The following is a 23,248-nucleotide window of genomic DNA, read 5'->3' on the forward strand; positions in this document are numbered from 1 at the left end:
ATAAAGGAAGCCACAACCTTCAGTTTGCAGGATCTGAGCAGGGCTGTCAAAGATAGGACATTTTGGAGGACTTTCATTCATAGGGTCGCCATGAGTCGGAAGCGACTCGACGGCACTTAACAGACACACAGAATATTGTCGAAGGCTTTCACGGTCAGAGTTCATTGGTTCTTGTAGGTTATCCGGGCTGTGTAACCGTGGTCTTGGCGTTTTCTTTCCTGACGTTTCGCCAGCAGCTGTGGCAGGCATCTTCAGAGGAGTCACACTGAAGGACAGCGTCTCTCAGTGTCAAGTGTGTAGGAAGAGTAATATATAGTCAGAAAGGGGTTGGGTTTCAGCTGAGTACTGTCCTGCAAAAGTAAACCCAACCCCTTTCTGACTATATATTACTCTTCCTACACACTTGACACTGAGAGACGCTGTCCTTCAGTGTGACTCCTCTGAAGATGCCTGCCACAGCTGCGGGCGAAACGTCAGGAAAGAAAATACCAAGACCACGGTCATACAGCCCGGATAACCTACAAGAACCAAAGACCCACAGAGTTTTGAGGACGCGGGTGGGGCCAACGTGCACGTAGGGAGCCCCAGGCGACCCCAAGGCCCGCCCTCCCGCGCACAAAGGCTCACAAAGCCCGGCTGCTTGAGGCAAGGGGCCTGCTGGGCCCCGGCAGGCCGCCCCGCTTCGAGCGCGGCGCCCCCTCAGGCGGCAGCCCCGCCTACTTCGGGGAGGGGGCGGGGCGGCGGAGCGCGGGGGTCCAGCGAGCCGCGAGACCAACGAACCACGGCCGCGAGGGAGAAGGGCGGGGCCCAGCCAAGCGCCGCCCCTCGACGGGGGCCCAATGGCAGCGCGGCGCTCGCCTCCCGCGCTTCCTTTCCGCCAACGGCCGGCGGGAGGGGGAGGGGGGAGGCAGCCGCGGCCGGGCTGTCGTCCCCGCCCTGGCGAGCCGGGTGGGTGGGTTGGTTGGTTGGCGGCGCTCCCTCGGGCCGGCTCCGCTCCCTAGAAGGGAAGAGCGGCTCCCTCCCCCGGCCGAGGCGCGGCTGCCTTCGAGCGAAGAGCGGGAGAAGCGAAGAGCCGCGGCGGGAGGCGGCCGTGAGGCGCTGAGGGGGAGGGGCGGCCATGGGCGGCGGGGCGCTTCCGGCCTCCCTCCTCCTCCTCCTCCTCCTCCCCCCTTTGCTGCCGGGGGGCCGCGCGGAGAAGCTGGGTGAGTCGAGGCCGCCGCGGCCTGTCTGCGCAGGGGGGCTGCCGGGGGACCCCGGCCATTCGCCGCGGCGCCGAGTGGGGAGCTGGGCGGGGAGGGGGACCCTCGTGGGCTGGAGGCCCTGCCCGGCGCGCTGGGGTGAAGGGCGCCTGGAGGAGGGGGGCCGAGTTGCTCTCTGTCGCCCCGGGAGGGCGGACCGGAACCGACGGGTTGGAGTTAAATCAAAAGAGTTTCCGTCTCGACATTAGGAAGGGTTTCCTGACAGTTACAGCGGTTCCTCAGTGGAACAGGCTTCCTCGGAAGGAGGTAAGCTCTCCTTCCCTGCAGGTTTTTAAGAAGAGGCTAGATGGCCATCTGTCAGCACTGCTGATTCTGTGACCTTAGGCAGATGATGAGAGGGAGGGCAGGAAGGAGTGAGCCAGTGTTTGGCCCTCGTGGCCCTTTCTTACATGCCCAGGGTAGTGCCGATCACACTTTGGGGTCAGGATGCAATTTTCCTCCAGGTCAGATTGGCCAGGGATTCCTCAGCAGAACAGGCTTCCTAGGGAGGTGGTGGGATCTCCTTCCCTGGAGGCTTTTAAGAAGAGGCTAGATGGCCATCTGTCAGCACTGCTGATTCTATAACCTTAGGCAGCTCATGAGAGGGAGGGCATCTTGGCCATCTTCAGTAGGGGTCACTGAGGGTGTGGGGGGTATTTGTGAATTTCCTGCATTGTGCAGGGGGTTGGACTAGATGACCCCGGTGGTCCCTTCCAGCTCTGTGATTCTGTGTCCCAGAGAGATCATCCCACCTGTTCCTGACCTCTTCTTAGAGCGGTTCTTGGTGGAACAGGCTTCCTCAGGAGGAGGTGGGCTCTCCTCCTTTGGAGGTTTTTAAGCAGAGGCTCGATGGCCATCAGACAGCAATGCTGACTCTGTGAACTTAGGCAGATCATGAGAGGGAGGGCAGGAAGGAGTGAGCCAGTGTTTGGCTCTCGTGGCCCTTTCTTACATGCCCAGGGTAGTGCCGATCACGCTTTGGGGTCAGGAAGCAATCTTCCTCCAGGTCAGATTGGCCAGGGATTCCTCAGTGGAACAGGCTTCCTCGGGAGGTGATGAGCTCTCCTTCCCTGGAGGTTTTTAAGCAGAGGCTGGATGGCCATCTGTCAGCAATGCTGATTCTGTAACCTTAGGCAGATCATGAGAGGGAGGGCACCTTGGCCATCTTCTGGGCATGAAGTAGGGGTCACTGGGGTGTGTGTAAGGAGGTGTTAGTTGTGAATTTCCTGCATTGTGCAAGGGGTTGGACTAGATGACCCTGCTGGTCCCTTCCAGCTCTGTGATACTATAATGAGCCCTGTTTAGGATTTGCACAGAGAGTGAAGGAGGCAGTATAGATGGGCTTTCTGTTCAGCCACCAGATCTAGCAGTGCCTTCTCCTTTCAGTCAGAAGCCATACACACCTATAACACTTGTGGTGTTCAAAGTGCTTCACGCGCATTATCCAGAAAACCTTACAAACGATCTTGCAAGGTAGACCAGTATTATCTTCACATTGCAGATGGGAAATTGAGACCGAGAGTGGCTTGTGTGAGACCGTGGAATGAGTTCATGAGAGATCTGAACAGAGGGCCTCTCTCCAGCCACTGTGATACATCCTATACCATATAGAGCATCCATGCACACAATGGCTTTCCCATTTACTTCACTAAAAATTCACTACCTTTATGCACATGGGCCTGTCTTTTCCATTGAAGACGCATGTTTACGGTACCTGAGCTGTGGATTGAAGTAGTAAATTAAAAGCTGACTATGCCCTACTCCAGCTTTTATAGATACAAAGCACACAGGACTAGTGCTGAAATGAAAAACTGCACAAATTGGAGATTAGACAAATTTTCTCAGTTTTACTCAGAGGTTTGAATCTTGCAGAAATTGAAGCTTGAGCTCACAAAACCTATTCTGAATTTAAAATTCAGGCATGAGCTTTACCTGCAAATGTCACTTGAGAACAGTGCAGCTTTACATTTTTATGATACATTTCAATTTTCCTTTGTAATTCCATCTTTTAAAGCTATTTTTGTTTGTTAACTCAAAGAATTTTGGATTAGACAGTCAGTATATCATACAGTAGAAGTTGTTTCTAATGTTCTCTGCTTCTTAGGTGCTTTGCTTGGAATTTCAAAATGATTTTTTTCTTGGTTTACATTAGTTTTCCTTCTGAACTTGGTGTTCTTTGAAACATTCTTTAGTTATTTTACACTTTGTGGGTGAACTTTGCTCTCTGCAGCTCTTGATGGAAAAAGGGAATTTCCACTCTCCATTGTAAATTAAGGACAGGCTATGGATGGATACTTGCCAGATAAAAAATGCCTAGATGTTAAGAGCTATGGTGAAGGTGCAGTAAGTGTTCTGCAACTGTTAAGCTCCTGAAATAAGCAACTTCTGTTATGTACTCTAGAGCTGTAACATCTGGCAATCCTAGAGGGTGGGCAGTTTAAATATTCTGCCGTTTATAAAGAAATGGTGTAGAGCAGGAATTTCTTTCAGGAATAAGAATGGCCAAATAATTCTTTTCTATTCCAGTTTAAAGGTAAGCATGCTTCCTGCTTTGATTCTGCTTCCACCCCAAGTCCCTTTGCTTTTTCTTTTGCAACCATGAATTCCACTGTCTTGATTGATTTTCCGTGCTTTATATAGATTGACCCAGTTAATCCATGCCTGGTTTATCCATGTGTCTGAGTAGTTAGAACATTAAAACATTAACCCATCTCTAGAGAATATGTGTACAGATGACCTTTTAAAAAATTCTGGTAATTAGGTCTCCTTAAAGCAGGAGCCCCGTGGCGCAGAGTGTTAAGCTGCAGTACTGAAGTCAAAAGCTCTGCTCACGACCTGAGTTCGATCCCAACAGAAGTCGGTTTCAGGTAGCCGGTTCAAGGTTGACTCAGCCTTCCATCCTTCCGAGGTCGGTAAAATGAGTACCCAGCTTGCTGGGGGTAAAGGGAAGATGACTGGGGAAGGCACTGGCAAACCACCCCACAAACAAAGTCTGCCTTGGAAACGTAGGGATGTGACGTCACCCTGTGGGTCAGGAATGACCCGGTGCTTGCACAGGGGACCTTTATATAAAGCAGAATAAAAGAGCCCCGTGGCACAGAGTGGTAAGCTGCAGTACTGCAGTCAAAAGCTCTGCTCATGACCTGAGTTCTGTCCCGAGGGCAGTAAGTTTCAGGTAGCCATCTCGAGGTTGACTCAGCCTTCCATCCTTTTGAGGTCGGTAAAATGAGTACCCAGCTTGCTGGGGGTAAAGTGTAGATGTATGGGGAAGGCACTGGCAAACCACCCTGTAAACATAGTCTGCCTAGTAAATGTTGGGATGTGACGTCACCCCATGGGTTAGGAATGACCCGGTGCTTGCACAGGGGAAAAGAAACTGACAAAGTACAGCAGAATAAACAATGTGGGGAAAAGAAACTGACAAAATACAGCTGGTACTGTGTAATGTAGTGGTAAAGAATGCAACCTAAGAAGCCCCACAGTTTAAATCTCAGCTCAAACTAATACCTATGTCTCAGTGTCCCCCCCTCCACCTGTATTATGAGCAACAGCAGTGGTACCTCCATCTGCAACCAAAAGAGCCACATTAATAACTGTATGCCCTGTGCACCACCCCACCAAATGTTCACATATACATAAAATATTTATTAATAAAAACTATGCAACTATAACATTTTAAATTACTGGTTGAACTCTGCTCATGTAAGGTTCTGCTGGTGAAACCTGGTGTATCTGGAGTGAGGGGATGCGTTTCCCTATTCCTTAATGTGTGTTCTATATTTTTTTATTTTTCATTTCTTTGCTGTCTATAACTTTATGCAGTTGGAGTTTCCATATTTCATTTTCCTGGCATATTGCCTATTGTTGCAGCATGGAGAATGTGCTATAATTCAGGAAGCACAAAAATAAGCTGTTTTCGTAAAGCATCCTGTTTGCATTTCATTTTCATTGGCATTAAAGGCCTCTTACACTTTGGTGCAGACATTAAAAATGCACAGATTTAACAAAATTTTATACACTCAACCAAAAGCTAGTTTGGAATATAGTATTTAAAATTTTATTTAAATAATAAATCCTTCAACCAACTTTTCTGTTGCACCCAATCCCAAATCTGGCTGTATATGTATGTGCTGCTGTGATTTAGTGGAATCGCAGGAAATAAACATTTTCTACAGTTTATAGCTTGGATCCAGCCGTGCGCAAGAAGAAACATAAATGCACATTTCTGCTTTGGCAAGATCTCGTGCAACACCTAGAGCTTGTCTCACTACATATTATAGAGCCCAGAAATTGGTTGCACAAGAATTTGTGCAAGTGGAAACACATGTGGGAATACAGTACATTTTACTTGCTTCAAACAGTTCTGCTTGTGCAAGAGCCCTAGCATGATGTAAAAACGTTATGCTTGATCTAGCCCATAATGCTACTTACGCCGGCGTTAGTGGCCCCAATGCTGGTGGGGAGGCTAGGACGCCTGTCTCTGGGCGCTGCAGTGCCACCCTGGGACGCCAACGGGGCCTTCTGCCAGCGTCCCACCAGCGTAAAGGCCTGCGCTGGCGTTCTGGGGGGGTGTTCCTAGGGCGGTGTGGTGGGAGGAGCTGCCGTTAGGCAGCCTCCTGTCCCCTTTCGCCCTGGATACGCCGGCAGTGAGAAGAGTGTGGCTGCGCCTGCTTTTTAACAGCCTCGCTTTTCTCTATTGGGCAAAAAGCCCCTTTTAAAATTTTAAAAGCCTTTAAATGGCTTTTTTTTTTAGTTTTCGGCGCCAGGGGCGGGACCTCAACAGGTTATAAGGCCATAGAGTCCACCCTCTAAAGCAGCCATTTCATCCAGGGGATCTACTCTCGCTTGTCAATCAATCAAGTTTTATTTCGATACAATATCAGCTCTGAATAAAAATCAAAGTTAGGTTAAAATAATAAAAGTTGATGATTCTGGGAAGGATGATTTGAAGAAGAGGAGGAAAGATCTTCTATGGGGAAAGGTTTTCAGTTAGCCGTTTACGATTCGCACTAGACCGAAGGCAAAATTTGGCTAGTTGAATGGTTATCTCCTGAGAGGAGTCTGCTAAGAGAAGGGAAACTTTAGCTTCTTCCGATCTCCCAGGAAAGGATGACAATATGGGGAGAATGTACTGTGATCTTATGTCGCTGTAGAAGGGACATTGCAGCAGAACATGTTCTTTTGTCTCCACTTCCTCTGTTTTGCATGGGCATAGTTGTTGTTCTTGGTTGTCCAGAGATCAATTGTAATAGCAGGAGATCATCGGGTGCCACTTGGAGGTTGGCAATCCTATGGCAGATACAGGAGGGAAAACTGGGACAAGCTTCCAGAAGAGGAGGCTGCCATTCCTTCCACACAATTTATCCTTAGGACTATTTTTAAGAGAAACATCTTTGTTATTTCTTTGGCTGTGCTTGCACATTTGCTAAAGAGAAAGCAGCATGAAACAATGGGGGTTACGGCACTTGTATTCCCAGCGATGTGTTAAGAGTTTGAAAACGTTATAAAAAATACTGTTCGCACTTTGTTTGGCCCCTTTAGCTGTGAAGACGTCTTCCAACCATGTATTAGTATCCAAAAACCCTTTTAAAGCGATGTTTTTATAACATTTTCAAACTCTTAATACATCGCTGGGGATACAAAGTGTGGTAACCTCCACTGTTTTCTTCTAAAGAGGGATTTATCTTGTTGCATTAAACATGCACATTTAAAATGGTTTCAGTGGCAAGTATAGCTTGGCTGAACTGTTAACATGTTCTACTAAGAATATGAACCATATTCTTGCAAAGATTCAACTGAGACTGCTGAAGTTAGGCTCTGGATTTAAATGCTGTTCATGCGCAGATTTACTAAGCTTGCAAGGCATTACCTTACATGAACTGGCCTCAAGGGTAAGTCTTTCAGACTTGATTTGTTAATCCTATTTTAAAAATGACAGTGATCTGCTTCACGGAGTTCTTGAGGGGATTAATGCAGTTAAAGACTGTAACACACTTTGCACACTCTTGAGTGCTCTAGAAATTAATTGTAAGTACAGTTCAAGGACTTGACTATGTTGCTCTGATTTTTCTCTCAGTATTTAGCAATTGCATCTCTTGGTATGCTGTTCCTTGCATCATGCCAAGCAAGGATTAAACTGTTTTATCTGTTTCCTGACTGCACCTTCCTTTCTTCGAAACATTACTGTTGTAGTTTGACTTCTCCAGACCCTGTTAACAGGAATGCTTGAAAACCTCCAACTTCTTTTGTTCCTGAAGTTTGAATCTTTTGGGCACTGGTTGGACTTGAGTTTCTGGAGGCAGAGAGGTGTATGAGCACAGGATGGAAGTTTGTAGAACTATAGTTTTGTTCTTAAAGAAAAATAATGCTCAGAAATGCATGTACAATTGCATTTTCTTTTATTTATCTTTCAAAGTATCTGTTAAATTCCCACAGCATTCTCATGCTGATAAATCCTTCAGACGTGTTTTTTTCTTTTGTACCCAGTTTCTCATCAGCCACTGTGTGTGGTGCCGTAATTTTGATGGAAGCACAGAATCTATATAATAGCAAAGTTGGCCAAATCTGAGGATACTTAAATCTAGAGACTGGAGCAATGAATGGCAAGGCAGATCTTTCTACAAACCTGAAAAATGCCCCAGGTTTGCAAAAGCATGTGAAATCTAAAAAAATAACAATGGGGGGAGAGTTTTAAAAAACCCAAAATAATAAAAGGAGCACCTGTAGCTTTAATAAACTGATTCCCTCAGTGGCTGTTGCTAGGCAACCACGGCATTCTAGGTTTGGAGTTTCTGTGAGTAAAAAGCAGGGGGATGGGCAGGATAAGAAAGAATATATTCACTAGAGAGCATTTGGCTCAGCCCTGTCAGATCAACGAGTAGCATACTATGTAGTCCAGAGAGCAAGTGGTATGCAGAAAATGTTTACAGAACAGTGTTTCTAGGTGAGACAAGCCACATGCCAGTGAGGGAAGGAAAACTTAAGGTTGCAGTCCATGTACACTTACTTGGGAGAAAGCCCTATTGAACTCAGTGGGACTGACTGCCAAGTAAAGGATCAGGCTGTAAGTCTCAGATGTGGACTACATCCAATATTGTGTGTGCGCATGTGCACACATGTGAGCATGTAATATGCACATATTCTACAAGGTATCAAAGCTTTTGTTTCTGTTGCTGTACAGCCTGATCATATCAAAGAGCACAGAACTCCAATGACTAATAATTGGTCATGCTGAATAAGGTTTTTTTCTTGTTTTCTCATGCAGAAACCTGTTTTACAGCATTGACCATAATTCATTTGACCTTTAACATGGGAGTTTCTTACTTTCCAAAATTATCTTGGCTTTTTGTGTGTGTGGACAAGCATAGCACAGTAGCCAGGCAATCAACAGTATGACCATTGGTAATGTCTGTGCCTCCCACCCCATCTGAAAATGGAACTCTGTGTCAGTGTGTTCCAGGGAAGACCTTGGTATTTCTCAGTTTATACATTAAAATTATTGGCTGCTACCAGAACAGAGTGTGCAGAGATGTATTTGTGGCTGTTGAAGGATGTAATGTCAGTGCCCTTGTTTTATTATAAAAGATGGTAAGAAACATCTGTCTCTTAAATGTTTAGTGATGGCTATTGCTCATGACCTTTTCTGCATGCTTCTTGAATCAGACAGTGATGCATGAATTAAGACCACTGGTCTCTGATTTCATTTGTGAAGTGACTATGCATTGGCTCTTTCTTACAAACAGATGAAGATGTAATATGTGAACAGGGCTTATGTCTCTAGTAGATGAAAGGATCCTGGAGATGGTTATATTCTGCAAAGCCTTACATGGGGTTAGAGATTCATACTGTTCTCTTTGTATTCCTGCTTCCTCTAATTTTAATTTCATTCATCGAGATGAGAGCAGGAGTGTTAAAGCAGCTCAGCACATGACAGTTCAGCACATGACAGTTTCAACAGTAAATATGAGTGATGTTTTGTCGAAGGCTTTCACGGTCAGAGTTCATTGGTTCTTGTAGATTATCTGGGCTGTGAATCGTGGTCTTGGTATTTTCTTTCCTGACGTTTCGCCAGCAGCTGTGGCAGGCATCTTCAGAGGAGTAACACTGAAGGACAGTGTCGCTCAGTGTCAAGTGTGTAGGAAGAGTAATATATAGTCAGAAGGGGGTTGGGTTTGAGCTGAGTCATTGTCCTGCAAAGTATTAAAGTTAATGTGCAAATCATTGTCCTGTAAGAATCAAGATAATGAGGGTGTGGTATGTTAATGTGGAACTATTGTATCCTGAAGTGATCTGTTAATATGTGGAATCCAAGGCTAATCCGCATGGCTATTGTGGACTGTAGTCTTTGTTAGTCTGGAGGTTTTCAGGACAGGAAGCCAAGCCTTATTCATTCTTAAACTCTTTTGTTAAAGTTGTGCTGATGTTTATGAATTTCAATGGCTTCTCTGTGCAATCTGACAAAATAGTTGGTAGAATTGTCCAGTCTTTCAGTGTCTTGGAATAAGACCCTGTGTCCTGTTTGGGTCAGCCCATGTTCAGCCGCTGCTGATTTCTCAGGTTGGCCAAGTCTGCAGTATCTTTCATGTTCTTTTATCCTTGTTTGTATGCTGAGTTGTGTGGTCCCGATGTAAACTTGTCCACAACTGCAAGGTATACGATATACTCCTGCAGAGGTGAGGGGGTCTCTTTTGTCTTTTGCTGATCGTAGAATCTGTTGTATTTTCTTGGTGGGTTTAAACACTGTTTGTAGGTTGTTTTTTCAAAAGTTTTTCTTGCCATTTATTAAAGGAGTCACTGATAGGATGGAAATCACAGTCCTTCCCCTCGAATACGTCCGCAAAGTCTCTATACTCGGGGGGCAGCGTTGTCGCTTCAACCGTCGTGGCGTCCCCCCCTTCCCCTCCGGGTAAGCTCTCCCTGCATTTCGCATTGGGGAGCTCCAAACACCACCCGTCTCAATTCCCAGTCGATACTAGGGTTGTGCCCCGCCAACCAGTTGCTACCCAGAACTACTGGGTAAGAAACCTTAGGCACCACCGTAAAGGTGGCCAACCTGAGAAATCAGCAGTGGCTGAACATGGACTGACCCAAACAGGACACAGGGTCTTATTCCAAGACACTGAAAGACTGGACAATTCTACCAACTATTTTGTCAGATTGCACAGAGAAGCCATTGAAATTCATAAACATCAGCACAACTTTAACAGAAAAGAAGAGAGTTTAAGAATGAATAAGGCTTGGCTTCCTGTCCTGAAAACCTCCAGACTAACAAAGACTACAGTCCACAATAGCCATGCGGATTAGCCTTGGATTCCACATATTAACAGATCACTTCAGGATACAATAGTTCCACATTAACATACCACACCCTCATTATCTTGATTATTACAGGATAATGATTTGCACATTACCTTTAATACTTTGCAGGACAATGACTCAGCTCAAACCCAACCCCCTTCTGACAATATATTACTCTTCCTACACACTTGACACTGAGAGACACTGTCCTTCAGTGTTACTCCTCTGAAGATGCCTGCCACAGCTGCTGGTGAAACGTCAGGAAAGAAAATACCAAGACCACGGTTACACAGCCAGGATAACCTACAAGAACCAATGAGTGATGTTTCTTTAGCACTACACCTTACCTCTGGGCACAATCATGCTCTTTGTATGAAATTGTTTAAAATAATGTGCAGTCAGTTACATGAGGAGGCGTTATACTTCATATGCATATTGATAAAAGGAATAATGAATGACTTTTAATAGTCCTCTTTTTCTCCCTGTCTGCCAAACAGAAGATGGATGTGGACCTATGATCCTTCATCAGGACAGTGGAACTCTGGCATCCAAGAATTATCCTGGGACTTATCCCAACCACACTGTTTGTGAAAGGAAAATTCAGGTGCCTCGGGGGAAACGGCTGGTCATTAAAATTGGAGACTTGGATATTGAATCCCAGAGATGTGACTCTAACTATCTTATCATCCAAAGTTCTACAACAGTACATGGTATGTATGGATATAATGGTAACACTGAATTGTTAAAAAGGCTTTGCATTCCGTTTGAGTGGAGTAAAAGGTCCACTTCCCCCCCCCCTTTATCCACCTTCTTTAAGTGATGATGTAGTTTTGTACTGGACCAGATGATGTGGCTACCATTAGAAAGTCACAGAGTAACATACAGCATTACTTCAAGATTTATTTGCCTTTATTCCATAAGCAGAGTCCATGTAGGACTGTGCTCAAATTCCAAATGGAATATGACCTGTTTATATGTCACACTAAAAGCAAAGTTAATATTCTGCACCCTGTTAATCCAAATCTCTTTCTGTTTTAAGATTTCAGCAGGGACTGGAATCATATATATCCTAGCTGCTGCAAGCGCTTGACACTTGGGGTGTTTGTGTATATATGTATAAGCTTAGAGGAGTGAGAATAAGTGTGCTGAGATTCAAAAAGCTGAATTCTGTGGTCAGTAGTAAAATTTTACTTCTGCACTCTTGTGGAATTGCGGATTAGATGAAGACCCAAATATACCCTGTGTATTGGTATGTACTACTGTGATACCTAACGATTAGCAAATTTATTGTAGCATAACGTTTCTGTGGACTAGAGCCCATTTAATCAGACACATGAAGTGATGAAGAAAGTGTCAGGAGGTATGTGTACAGAAAGAGAAGAATAAAGCCCAGTTTTACATAATCTGCATCTTCTCTGTGGAGGCTCCCACATTATGGAATAGCCTGCCTGAGGCTATCAGGAAGGCCCCCATGTGCCTGTCATTTCTCACAAAATACAAAGCAGAAATGTTCAGAAGGGCATTCTTATACCGGGATCAAAACTATGGTATAATGGATCAGCTCAGCGGGCTGGGATAGTATTGTTAGAATATTGCAATGTTCATTGCACGTAATGCTCCTTTTAATAAAATTCAGTGTTTTCTGCCTTTGGAACCCTTTTTTCAGTATGGTATGACAAACCTTACTTTTGTCACCTTAGATTTTTCTTATTTGCTTGCATTGTTTTCCGATTCTTCAATCCTAGCCACTGCATTGTTTTCGTTATCGGAGAACTTTGCTGTTTGTTTCATATTTTGTAACTCACCTTGAGTCTCAGTGAGAAAAGTGGTCTGTAAATGTTGTTTTTAGACCAAAAGTTAAAAAAAAAGAAGTAATAATGCAGATTAATTCAGGAATCACTCAGGGTTGATAGCCATGGATTTTGCTTCCACTGTAGAGTTTCCTGAACCAAAAAAGCCAGACTAAAAAATCTTTGAGTGAGATGTTCTGCTGACATCGCACTTTGACTGTCTAGGCTTTTTGTGCAGGTGTTTGCAGTCATCTGGAATAAGGTAAAAGATTCGTGGACCCCAGACAAACCAGCGTAAACTGAGTCAGCAGCCTTAATTATACCTGAGCAATAGACAGGACACTGAGAATCTTGAGAAAGAGACTGCAGAAAAGTACCTGTGGGAAAATAGGCAGAGTTGGGTCTTGTGTGGAAAGGGGGGGAAGGGTTAAAAGGGGCTCCATGTGACCTTTATGGTATAAAAGAGCAACAGTCTTTCCTGTTCTTCCTGTTTCCCAAAAAACCTGCTTTAGTGTGTCTCTAGCTTATGTGGGACATATTATCTCTATATTAATATAGAGATCTTTCAGTATGTTAATAAAAAATATTTTCTTTCCTGCAAGTGAATTAGAAATTTTTTGAGTTAGGAATTACGATCTGAGCAATGAGCTTGAGGAGGGCTGATAAACTAAAGTATTGTCCAAATAAGATTAGGGGAAAGGAGTACTTCCTTTTGAGGAATGGAGGATTGTTGAGGCAACACACCAAGTAGGTATGTGAGGGGCGTGGAGAATTTTTCTCGCAATCTCAGCTTGGGGAAGAATGCTCCTTTCTTGCTCACATGTGTGGGGTGCGTTTGTCTTTGCATCCCCAGTTGGAGGAATGGAGGGTTCTAAAGTGGTATACTTGTAATGTTGTGAGAACAGTGTTACCAATAGGCTACCACAATGTTTGTTCTCTTTCTTGGCTGTCTATGTACAAAGTGCCCTTTCTTTAGAGTTCCCATCACCAAAGCCGCGTGTGTTACGAGCATTTCTGACATGAGGCCGCTGCCTCCTGACCTGTCATCTGAGCAGTGGGTGTTCTGGGTCTCCCTGGGGGTTCTGTAGTTCATGTGAGAACTGTGAATGACTACAGAATGTTGGTATTTTACACTGCACCAAGGGGCGGGGAAGGGGCAGTTATGTTTCCATCCTCCACAAATTGTGTGGGAATTTTTCCAGTTATGCCAGTGTTGTTGATGGCATAATGTTACACTGGTGCCAGGAGAGTGGGGACAGGCTGGAAAGGCTTAGGGTGCCAGCTAAGTCCTGCTGCTCCACCAATGCTATCCAGTTCTACACTGGAGCCCCAGAGTGTGCAATTATATCTAAAATTGTTACTTCTGGTAGCATCTCCGGATACAGTCTTATAAAAAGTACATGAAACATCCTGCTGCCTTTGAGTGGACTTTTTGTGTAGCTGATCATTGTCCTTTAAGAATGCTGTACTTCAGAGGCTGATGAGACTATTGAGTGCTAGTCACCTATTTGAAGCTATCAAAAATCCAATCCAAAATGTTAATGCCGCCCTCTGCACTTGGTGTATAATGTTAAACTAATCTCAGCACAGAATGGCAATAATCTACTTACTTCAAAGATTACAAATCAACATTCCAAAGACAAATATTTATGTAGTTAGATAAAATTCCACAGATAATAGAACCATTTATAGTTGTTATTGTGTCTAGGCTACCAACATTTTTTTTCATATCTTATTTGTTCTTTGTTTAGGACCATACTGTGGCAATATGCCTGCCCCTGAAGAAATTATCTTGGATTCCAATGCAGCAACTATTCACTTTGAAAGCCGGTCCCATGTGTCTGGACGGGGCTTTCTGTTGTCCTTTGCTAGTAGTGATCATACAGGTACAGTTGAGTTCCCTGGGCTTTTAAACCTCATTGAGGCAGGATGGTGGTGATGGAAAACAGATCGTACCCAAAGAGTGCTAGTTAATGGTTCCTCATCCACTTGGAGAGAAGTGACTAGTGGAGTTCCTCAGGGATCTGTGCTGGGCCCTGTGTTGTTCAACATCTTTATAAATGATTTGGATGAAGGAATAGAGGGGGTGCTTATTAAATTTGCAGATGATACTAAATTGGGAGGGGTAGCAAATACGGTAGAAGACAGAGCCAAGATGCAGGATGATCTTGACAGGCTGGAGAAGTGGGCTAGAACTAATAAAATGCACTTCAACAAAGACAAATGTAAAGTTCTGCATTTAGGTAGGAAAAATCAAATGCATAATTATAGGATGGGGAAGACTTGTCTGAGCAGTAGTGTGTGTGAAAAGGATCTTGGGGACTTAGTAGACCAAACACTGAACATGAGTCAGCAGTGTGATGCGGTAGCTAAAAAGGCAAATGCAGTCTTGGGCTGCATCAACAGAAGTATAGTGTCCAGATCACGCGAAGTGATGGTATCGCTTTACTCCGCTCTGGTTAGACCTCAACTAGAGTACTGTGTTCAGGTTTGGGCACCACAATTTTAAAAAGATGTAGACAAGCTGGAACGTGTCCAGAGGAGGGCAACAAAGATGGTGAGGGATCTGGAGACCCAGTCCTATGAGGAAAGGTTGAAGGAGCTTGGTATGTTTAGCCTGAAGAGGAGAAGACTGAGAGGGGATATGATAACCATGTTCAAGTACTTGAGGGACTGTCATATTGAGGATGGTACTGAGTTGTTTTCTGTTGCCCAAGAAGGTTGGACCAGAACCAATGGGTTGAAATTAAATCAAAAGAGTTTCCGTCTAGACATTAGGAAGTATTTTCTAACAGTTAGAGCGGTTCCTCAGTGGAACAGGCTTCCTCGGGAGGTGGTAAGCTCTCCTTCCCTGGAGGCTTTTAAGAAGAGGTTAGATGGCCATCTGTCAGCAATGCTGATTATGTGACCTTAGGCAGATGATGAGAGGGAGGGCATCTTGGCCATCTTCTGGTCACTAGGTGTGGGGGGAAGGTAGTTGTGAATTTTCTGCATTGTGCAGGGGGTTGGACTTGATGGCCCTGGTGGTCCCTTCCAACTCTATGATTCTGTAAAAAAGGAATGTTCTAGTGAGAACAGCAATTTTTTTTTACTCCAGCTTTTATCTGGCTTCCTGCCTTCTTTGTGGAGGTGGGGAGGAAGCCAGATGGGGCTGCACCAATAACTCTTCTCTCCCTAAGCCTTCTGAATGTGAGTGAGGAGCCAGGCAAACCTATAGAAACCTGGCTTTGGTCTAGCATCCCATGTGCTTTGAGAGATCCATGCAAAACAGCATTCTGCAGCATATGGGGCTGCAATCGGGGGCAGAAATTGTGGAAATCCTGTATATGCGTGGAAGCATCTTAGATATACATGCAGGAATTTTTGGGTCCCAAGTTATGTGTCTAAAAACCTACCTTTGTATGTCCAAGTTAATAAGACAGGACATCATCCACAGTGAAAGGCCGTATTAATATGTGTAAGAAAGGCCAAGTAAAACTACAATGTGATTCCTGTACTCAGACATTGTGAACAAACTCGGGGGAGTCTGAGGACTTTCTGTCTCAAACTGTTCCCTCTCTCTTCCCCTCCTATACAGAGCCAAGTTTGAAGCCTTTCTCATGTAAAAGAAATTTTAAATAATTGGGACGTGTATGTCACGTGCATTAACAATCTCTGGTCCGTTTCTTGCCTACAGTTTGATTCTGGTTAGAAACAAATGACGCTTTAACAAACACCTTGTTTGATGATACACCAATCTGCAGTTTCTTTCACACCAGGAAATCTTCATCTTTGGCTCTGCGAATAAGGGATAGAAGCACATAAACCCAAGAATTTTCTAATTCATTCTCATCGTAAATCAAGTGGACTGAGTTTGACATCTAAATGTGGCCCACATAATTGCCCTACCAAAGTGCAGCGGAACTGTATGGCTGCTTCCTTTCCAGTGCTTGCCAACCTGATGTTGTAGAATGTGCAAGAATCTTTTAGTAACTGGAAAAAACAGCTTCCGCACTGAATTTTACCATTGGCTTGTCGTTGCTTCAGGATACAGAAGTGAAGGATACCTTTCACTAATGTGTCTATTCTGGTGTGAGGTCTGGCACAAGTGTTCCCTGTGCAGAAGGAAGAGAGAATCCAGCTGAACAAAGCAGGGTGTGGGGGAAGGGGAATGAGGAAAAGTTGAGGAGGGGAAGTACGTTGGACAAGGTGAGAATTGGTTTCTCTTCAGGCAAGCTTGAGAAAACATTTCCGTCTCAATTGACTACCCAAATATTTTATGTGTTTGTGGTATATGTTCCAGATTCATAATAACTTTTATTTGCAACAGATCTAATCACATGTCTGGAGAGAGCAAACCACCATGCGGAGACTGAATACAGGTAAATATAGGTTTAGGTGCTCGAGGGCTGTCATGATGCATCTTGCACTTAACACACTTACTACTGTAACTGGATAAGGTACATGACCACTTGCAAAGCATTTGAGGCCCTGCTGCCGACCACAGGAATGTGTCTTGTGGAGACGTTTGGAGGTGTCTAAATTTTAATATGTGATTATCTACCAGATGCTTGTCTGGGAGAGGCACAGAAGTCTTCCTGAGCCTTTTCATTCCACAGTAATGACACAATGCTTCCCCAGAACTCTAACTGTTGTGTTATGCCAGCAACACCAAGGTAAACTTGCATTGTGCTATGATACTGAGGGCTCCGGGAAGTAGTGGAAGCTGGGGCTTGAGAATACAACTGGCTTGCAGGATTAAACCTAATTTGGATGAAAATCTTACCAGTGTTACTTTAAATAGTTCTGTGTCATTTGAAATGAGCCTTCCTTGCAGTTGTTGTAAAGAAGAATGGAATGCAAGTTAGCTGTTTGAGTCTGAACAACTCTGTGCAAGTGTATGGCTGGGCTATTCTCCACTGTCATGTTGCTTTTCCTTGAGCATGCAGGGCAATAGTAGGGAATTAAACAGGGGAAAATAAATTTCCATTGCTGTTTGTATCCCAATACATACAATGCACAAATATGTCTTAACTCTGAAAATAGCTTCCTCCTAAAAGAATCAGTTTTTCAATCTTGTGCTAATGTTATACTGTCTGACAGCATGTCATTAAAACAGGTATTTGCTCTGTGTATGACATTCCATGCTTCAAAATGAATTCTCTATCCATTGCAGCAGGTACTGTCCAGCTGGTTGCAGACAGATAGCAGGTGATATTTCTGGGAATATAGTGGAAGGATACAGAGACGTAAGTACTTGGGACAAAGAAAGTTCTAGAGGAAAATCATGGAATGGTAGCATTGTCATTTCTACAAAAAATTATCACCAAAAATTAGGCCCTGGGTCCAAAGGCAGTTAGAACAGCCAGCTAAGCAAAGTGGAGAACAGTTGTTGTAATAGCCAGACTGGAAGACAGTTGTGAGCTGAAGGGCTCGTGCAGTTTGAGTGTTCTGTTTATATCAGGCTATTTTATCAATATATCTAATTCTCAACATGGCCAAATTTGTGGATACTTGAATCTGGAGATTGGCACCATGAGCAGACAAGACAGATTTCTAAGAACCTGAGAAAAGCCTGAGGTTTGCAGAAGAATCCGAAATCTAAAAAAATAAACTAAAGAACCCCAAACACTAAGGTGTTAAGACTCCTCAAAATAATAGGAGCAGTGCCTATAGTGTTAAGAGATTATTTCTGTCAGTGGACGTCGCTAGGCAACCACAACAGTATTGCCAGCTGAAGCCTTGGTTTCTGCTGGTAAAAGGTGTGGGGGGGCAGGGCTCTTTCCAGGAATGTTTTGGCCTTTGAGGAAGGACTCTTCAGGGTCAGGCCTGGCAGAAACCACCAGACACCCCACAAAAGCCAATGTGGTGTAGTGTTTCACAGTAGAATCTGGGAGGCCCACGTTCAAATCCTCACTTTGCTGTAGAAGCTCACTTGGTGATTTTGGGCTAGTCGTACATTTTCATCCTAAACTACCACATGTGGTTGTTGTGAGGATAAAATGGAGGAGAGGAGAATAATAAAAACTACTTTTGGTCCCCATTGTGGAGCAAGGCAGAGTATAAATGAAGTAATTAATAAATATAGCAGAAGATGGGGTGCAAATAAAAGTTTGGTTGATTGGTGGGTGGGAAGGAGAAAAAAGAACCAGGGGAAGGTGAGGATATGGGGGCTGCCAGGAGGAGGGAAAGAGGAAATACTGTGAGGAGGGGGATACAGAGGAAATTGAAGTGCCTTCACAAGTCCTTGTGGGTTCCCCACTGTGGATCTGGGCCCAATGGCTGCCACTGCTTAACTGCGCCATAGTTTTCCTGGGTAAAATTTGTAAGAGAGAGGGAAGAAGGAAAAGCTGAAGATTTTTTTGGGAGGGGGTGTATAAAGATAAGTTGGCTAGTGTGTGGGAAGGAAGGTAGTAAAAGGGGAGAGGCTATGGGGAGAGGATCTAGTAGGAGAGGGGGAAATGAGATGCCCTATAAGTCCTTACGGGGGTTCCCTGCTTGTAGTACCTGTGTCTTGTCTCCAACTTAGTATGCTGTTCATATGCTGTCTCCAAAAGCTTAAAATAAAGAAAGGTTTAAATTAGCACTGTCCTAAGCTAACAAATCAAAGTAGGATTTTGATGAAAGAATGTATGTTAGAAAAGCATGTGTTCTACTGCTGAGCAGCATAATAGCTAACTCCCATGTATGGAAGAAGAAAATAACTTTGCCTGTTTTGATCTAACAAAAATGTGGTGACCAGATGTCCCTTTAAAATTAATTGCCTTCTGGGGTACACTTAGGGTTTGTAAACCCCATCATACAGTTGTGTTTGCAGAACGTCTAATTGGTATAATACTTCAAATGTCAGGTGGAGTTTGGAGCCAGTTCCTCTTGTTTGGTTTGCAAAACAGGCACCGGGTCTGTTTGCAATAACCAAATTTAGCAAATTTCCTCAGCCTTGCCTTGCTGGTGTGTCGTATTCAGCAAGTCTTCAGCGAAACTACTAAAGCGTGTGGCCTTGCTCTTCTCCACGTATATAATGGGAAAAGGACACTGAATTACATTTGGTGATTCCCTACTGCTAAGTGCAGCGTCCTTCAGTGGGAGGGTGCTTGCTCAGAAGAGAACCATGGATCCAGCCCACTGCGTTAATGATTTTCTGAAAAGCATGTGTGGATGAGAATTACTGCATTGTTGTGAGACTCCAGCACCTCGTTGCGTTTCTCTCATAAGGAATTTTACTCCAGACATAATCGCGAGTTAAAAGTTTTATTTAAGAAAGCCAGCGAGTTCAGTGGGTCCATTGATACATAAGGCTAGAATGCAGACATGGGGAAACACCAGTACATTTAAAGGATACATACAATAGGATTGATTAGTTTCAGGACATAATACAAAAGGGCCGAGTTGAGGCAGAGTTGTCTTCATGACTTAGGTATAAGGAAACAATACAGAAGGTAACAGCCGGTAACTACTCACAGGAAAAACCATACATGAAACTAATGTGTGAAATAGCTAGGTGATTGCCAGGGCTCCTAGGCATTGTTCCGCGGGACCTGGTAACTCAGTAACGATTAGCCGGGCAGGTCTCCATTGAGGTGTAGATGCCGGGGGGGATGGGCAGAGGCTGAAAGCCAGGAAGCCTTAGCTGACATTTCGCCTCCCCAAAGACTCCTCCCCCGGATCTCTCAGTCTGGTGGGATAATTACCAGGGTGGGGGCATTCACATGTACAGCGGACACCCATTCGTCATGGCTAGAGTTCAGGTGTTTCCCGTGTACCAGGTATTCCAGCTGGCCTCTCCGTGCCCTGGAATCTAAGACCTTGGAGATTTCGAAATGCTGTTCCCCTTGAACCATGATTGGGGTTGCCACAGCGGGTTCGGGGTGCCACTCGGGGGCCGGCACAAAGGGTTTCAACAAACTCACGTGGAACACTGGGTGTACCCCCTGTAAGGTTTTAGGAAGATCCAACTCTACAGTGACCTCATTGATAACCTGGGAGATTGGGAACGGTCCCACATACTTTTGACACAGTTTCTTACATGGACGTAAGGACCTGAGATTCTTCATGGAGAGATAAACCTTTTCCCCGACCCTAAGGTCCCATTGGGGCGTTCTGTGTTTATCCGCCTGCGCTTTGTACCTTTCCTTCACCTGTTCCAACTGCTTCACTAACTGGGGCCAAGTATTCCTTACTGTGTTAGCCCACGCAGCCACTTCCAGGGGGTCCCCCCCGGCGGGGGATCAACTGCACCCAAGGGATCGAATTCCATTCCATAAACCGCCTTGAATGGACTCAAACCTGTAGCCGAGTGTACCGAATTGTTGTACGCATACTCAGCCAGCGGTAGTAGGTCAACCCAATTGTCTTGGTGGTAATTCACAAAACAACGTAAGTAGCATTCCACCACTGCATTCACCCTTTCTGTCTGACCATCAGTCTCACGATCTTCTGTGGAAACCCATGTAGACGGAAGATCTGGTGAACAAACAGGCGAGCCAACTTGTGGGCTGAGGGCATCCCCTCAAGTGGACTTGCTTAGTGGACTTGCTTAGAAACGAGGTCCGTGACTACCCAAAGAACTGACTTCCCCTGACTAAGCGGGAGGTCGGTGATGAAGTCCATTCCGATCATCCGCCAGGGCGCCCCCGGAGTCTCTAGGGGCTTTAACAATCCGGGGGACTTCCCCATCAGGTGTTTATTAGTAGCACACACGGGGCAAGATTTGATGAATTTATCAATGTCCTGGCGCATCCCCGGCCACCAGAAACGTCGTCTCACCAGGTGCAAAGTCTTTACGAACCCAAAATGGCCCCCTGTCTTGGAGCTGTGGCTCCATTCCAACACATCACGCCGCAGTTTCTGGGGAACATAGGTCTTATCCTTAAGGGGTCCTTCGTCCTCTCCCACCTGGGAGGGGAGGGATTCATTCCCCCGCTCCTCTTGAAGAGCCCCAACCCACCTTCCTTGTACCGCTTCGGGAAAATCCCCCGGGACTGCCAGGGATCCGGGGGGCAAGGTCCGCCTCGTCCTGTGAGGGAACCGGGTCTGGCAGAGTCGCCGCCACCCGGGCTCTGGTCAGCACCCCTTTGCTTGCCCCTCCCGGGATCAAGCCTAGGTGCTCCGGGGTAAAGAGGGATCCTATCAACCGCTCAACCTTGCAGTCATACTGCGGCATCCGGGACAGCCCGTCCGCCAGACTATTTTCCCTCCCCGGTACATGTTTGATTGTAAAACGGAACTTGGAGAAGTCCGCCCAGCGGAGCTGTTTGGCCGACAGCTTCCTCTGCCCCAAAATCGCCTCCAGATTCCGGTGGTCTGTCCAGACCTCAAAAGGTTCAGCTGCCCCCTCCAGGAACTGGCGCCAGATCGTGAGGGCATGCTTGATCGCCATGGCCTCTTTTTCCCCAATAGGCCAGTTAAGTTCGGGGCCCGAGAACTTCTTGGAAAAATAGGCGCAGGGTCGGAGCACCCCTTGAGCATCCCCCTGAAGGAGCGTGCCCCCCATGGCCTTTTCCGAGGCTTCCACCTGGAGGGTGAATGGACGTGAACAGTTGGGGTGGGCGAGGACGGGTTCAGAGGTAAAGCGCCCTTTCAGAACCTTGAATGCCGCCTGGCAATGATCATCCCAAGGCACTTGATAATGAGCAGCGGTAGCCGCCTGCCCTTTGCCTTTCGTCTTAAGCACGTCCGTAATGGGCAGGGCAACCTTGGCAAAGTCCAGGATGAGATTGCAGTAAAAATTAGCGAACCCCAAGAACTGCTGGACCTGCTTGCGAGTCCTGGGGGGTTCCCATTCTCGGACCGCCCGAACCTTCTCGGGGTCCATGATCAAACCTTCGGGGGATACGACATACCCGAGAAAAGACAGTTGGTTGTGGTTGAAAGCGCACTTCGAAAGTTTAGCATACAAATGGTGCTCTCGTAAGCGGCGCAAGACTTCCCTCACCAACTCCCAGTGTTCACCTGGGTCCCTGTAGTAGATTAAGGTATCGTCTAAGTAAACGATCACCCCCTTAAACAGTAGATCATGTAAAATCTCATTAATTAGCTGCATGAAGCATGACGGAGCTCCAGACAACCCGAACGGCATGACCATAAACTCAAACAAACCATAACAACCTGAAAAAGCCGTCTTCGCCTCATCCCCCTCCTTTATCCGGACCCGGTAGTAGGCTTCCGCCAGGTCAAGTTTAGAGAACACCCTGCCTTCCTGGAGTTGACTGAGGAGATCGGGGATGAGGGGAATAGGGTAAGCATTAGTCTCGGTAATAGCATTGAGTCCCCTATAGTCCATACACAATCTGAGATCCGAGGTCCCCTTCTTCTTCACAAAGAAGCAGGGCGACGAAAATGCAGCCGTATGAATCCCCGGGCTAAGTTCTTGTCGAGGAACTCCCGCAGGACAACCTTCTCCTGTGGGCTCATGGGATAGACCCTGGCTTTGGACGGCTTAATGTCCGTTGTGCGGTGAGGGGGCAGCAAATCACAGTCCTTCCCCTCGAATATGTCCGCAAAGTCTCTATACTCGGGGGGCAGCGTTGTCGCTTCAACCCTCGCGGCGTCCCCCCCTTCCCCTCCGGGTTAGCTCTCCCTGCAGTGTCTTTCGCATTGGGGAGCTCCAAACACCACCCGTCTCAATTTCCAGTCGATACTAGGGTTGTGCCCCGCCAACCAGTTGCTACCCAGAACTACTGGGTAAGAAACCTTAGGCACCACCGTAAAGTGGATCTATTCCCAGTGGTCTCCCACCCCCAACAACACCTTGCGGGAGCGCAAATGGACGGGACCCCCCTGCAGTTCACTCCCATCCATTTGATGGAAATGTACGGGTTGTTCCAGTTCTCTAGTCCCAACCTTCAGGCGGTCTATTACCTCCTGAGCTATCAAAGTCCGGGAGCAACCAGAGTCCAGGATTGTGACAACAGCAACTGGCTCCCCTCCCCGGGGGTTCCTAAA

General features: G+C 45.8%; 1 protein-coding gene across 1 annotated transcript in view; it reads left to right on the forward strand.

Moving 5' to 3' along the window:
* The first annotated feature begins 1,117 nt into the window (after window positions 1-1,117).
* The window catches only part of DCBLD1 (discoidin, CUB and LCCL domain containing 1), a 41,704-nt gene continuing 19,573 nt past the window's right edge, over window positions 1,118-23,248 (forward strand). Inside the window, exons 1-5 of the mRNA XM_056856218.1 lie at window positions 1,118-1,202; window positions 11,033-11,245; window positions 14,077-14,211; window positions 16,635-16,686; window positions 17,481-17,553. Of these exons, the coding sequence (XP_056712196.1) occupies window positions 1,118-1,202; window positions 11,033-11,245; window positions 14,077-14,211; window positions 16,635-16,686; window positions 17,481-17,553 (558 nt within the window). The remainder of the gene's footprint in view (window positions 1,203-11,032; window positions 11,246-14,076; window positions 14,212-16,634; window positions 16,687-17,480; window positions 17,554-23,248) is intronic.

Source organism: Euleptes europaea, chromosome 10, assembly GCF_029931775.1.
Source record: "Euleptes europaea isolate rEulEur1 chromosome 10, rEulEur1.hap1, whole genome shotgun sequence".
Lineage (NCBI taxonomy): Eukaryota > Metazoa > Chordata > Lepidosauria > Squamata > Sphaerodactylidae > Euleptes > Euleptes europaea.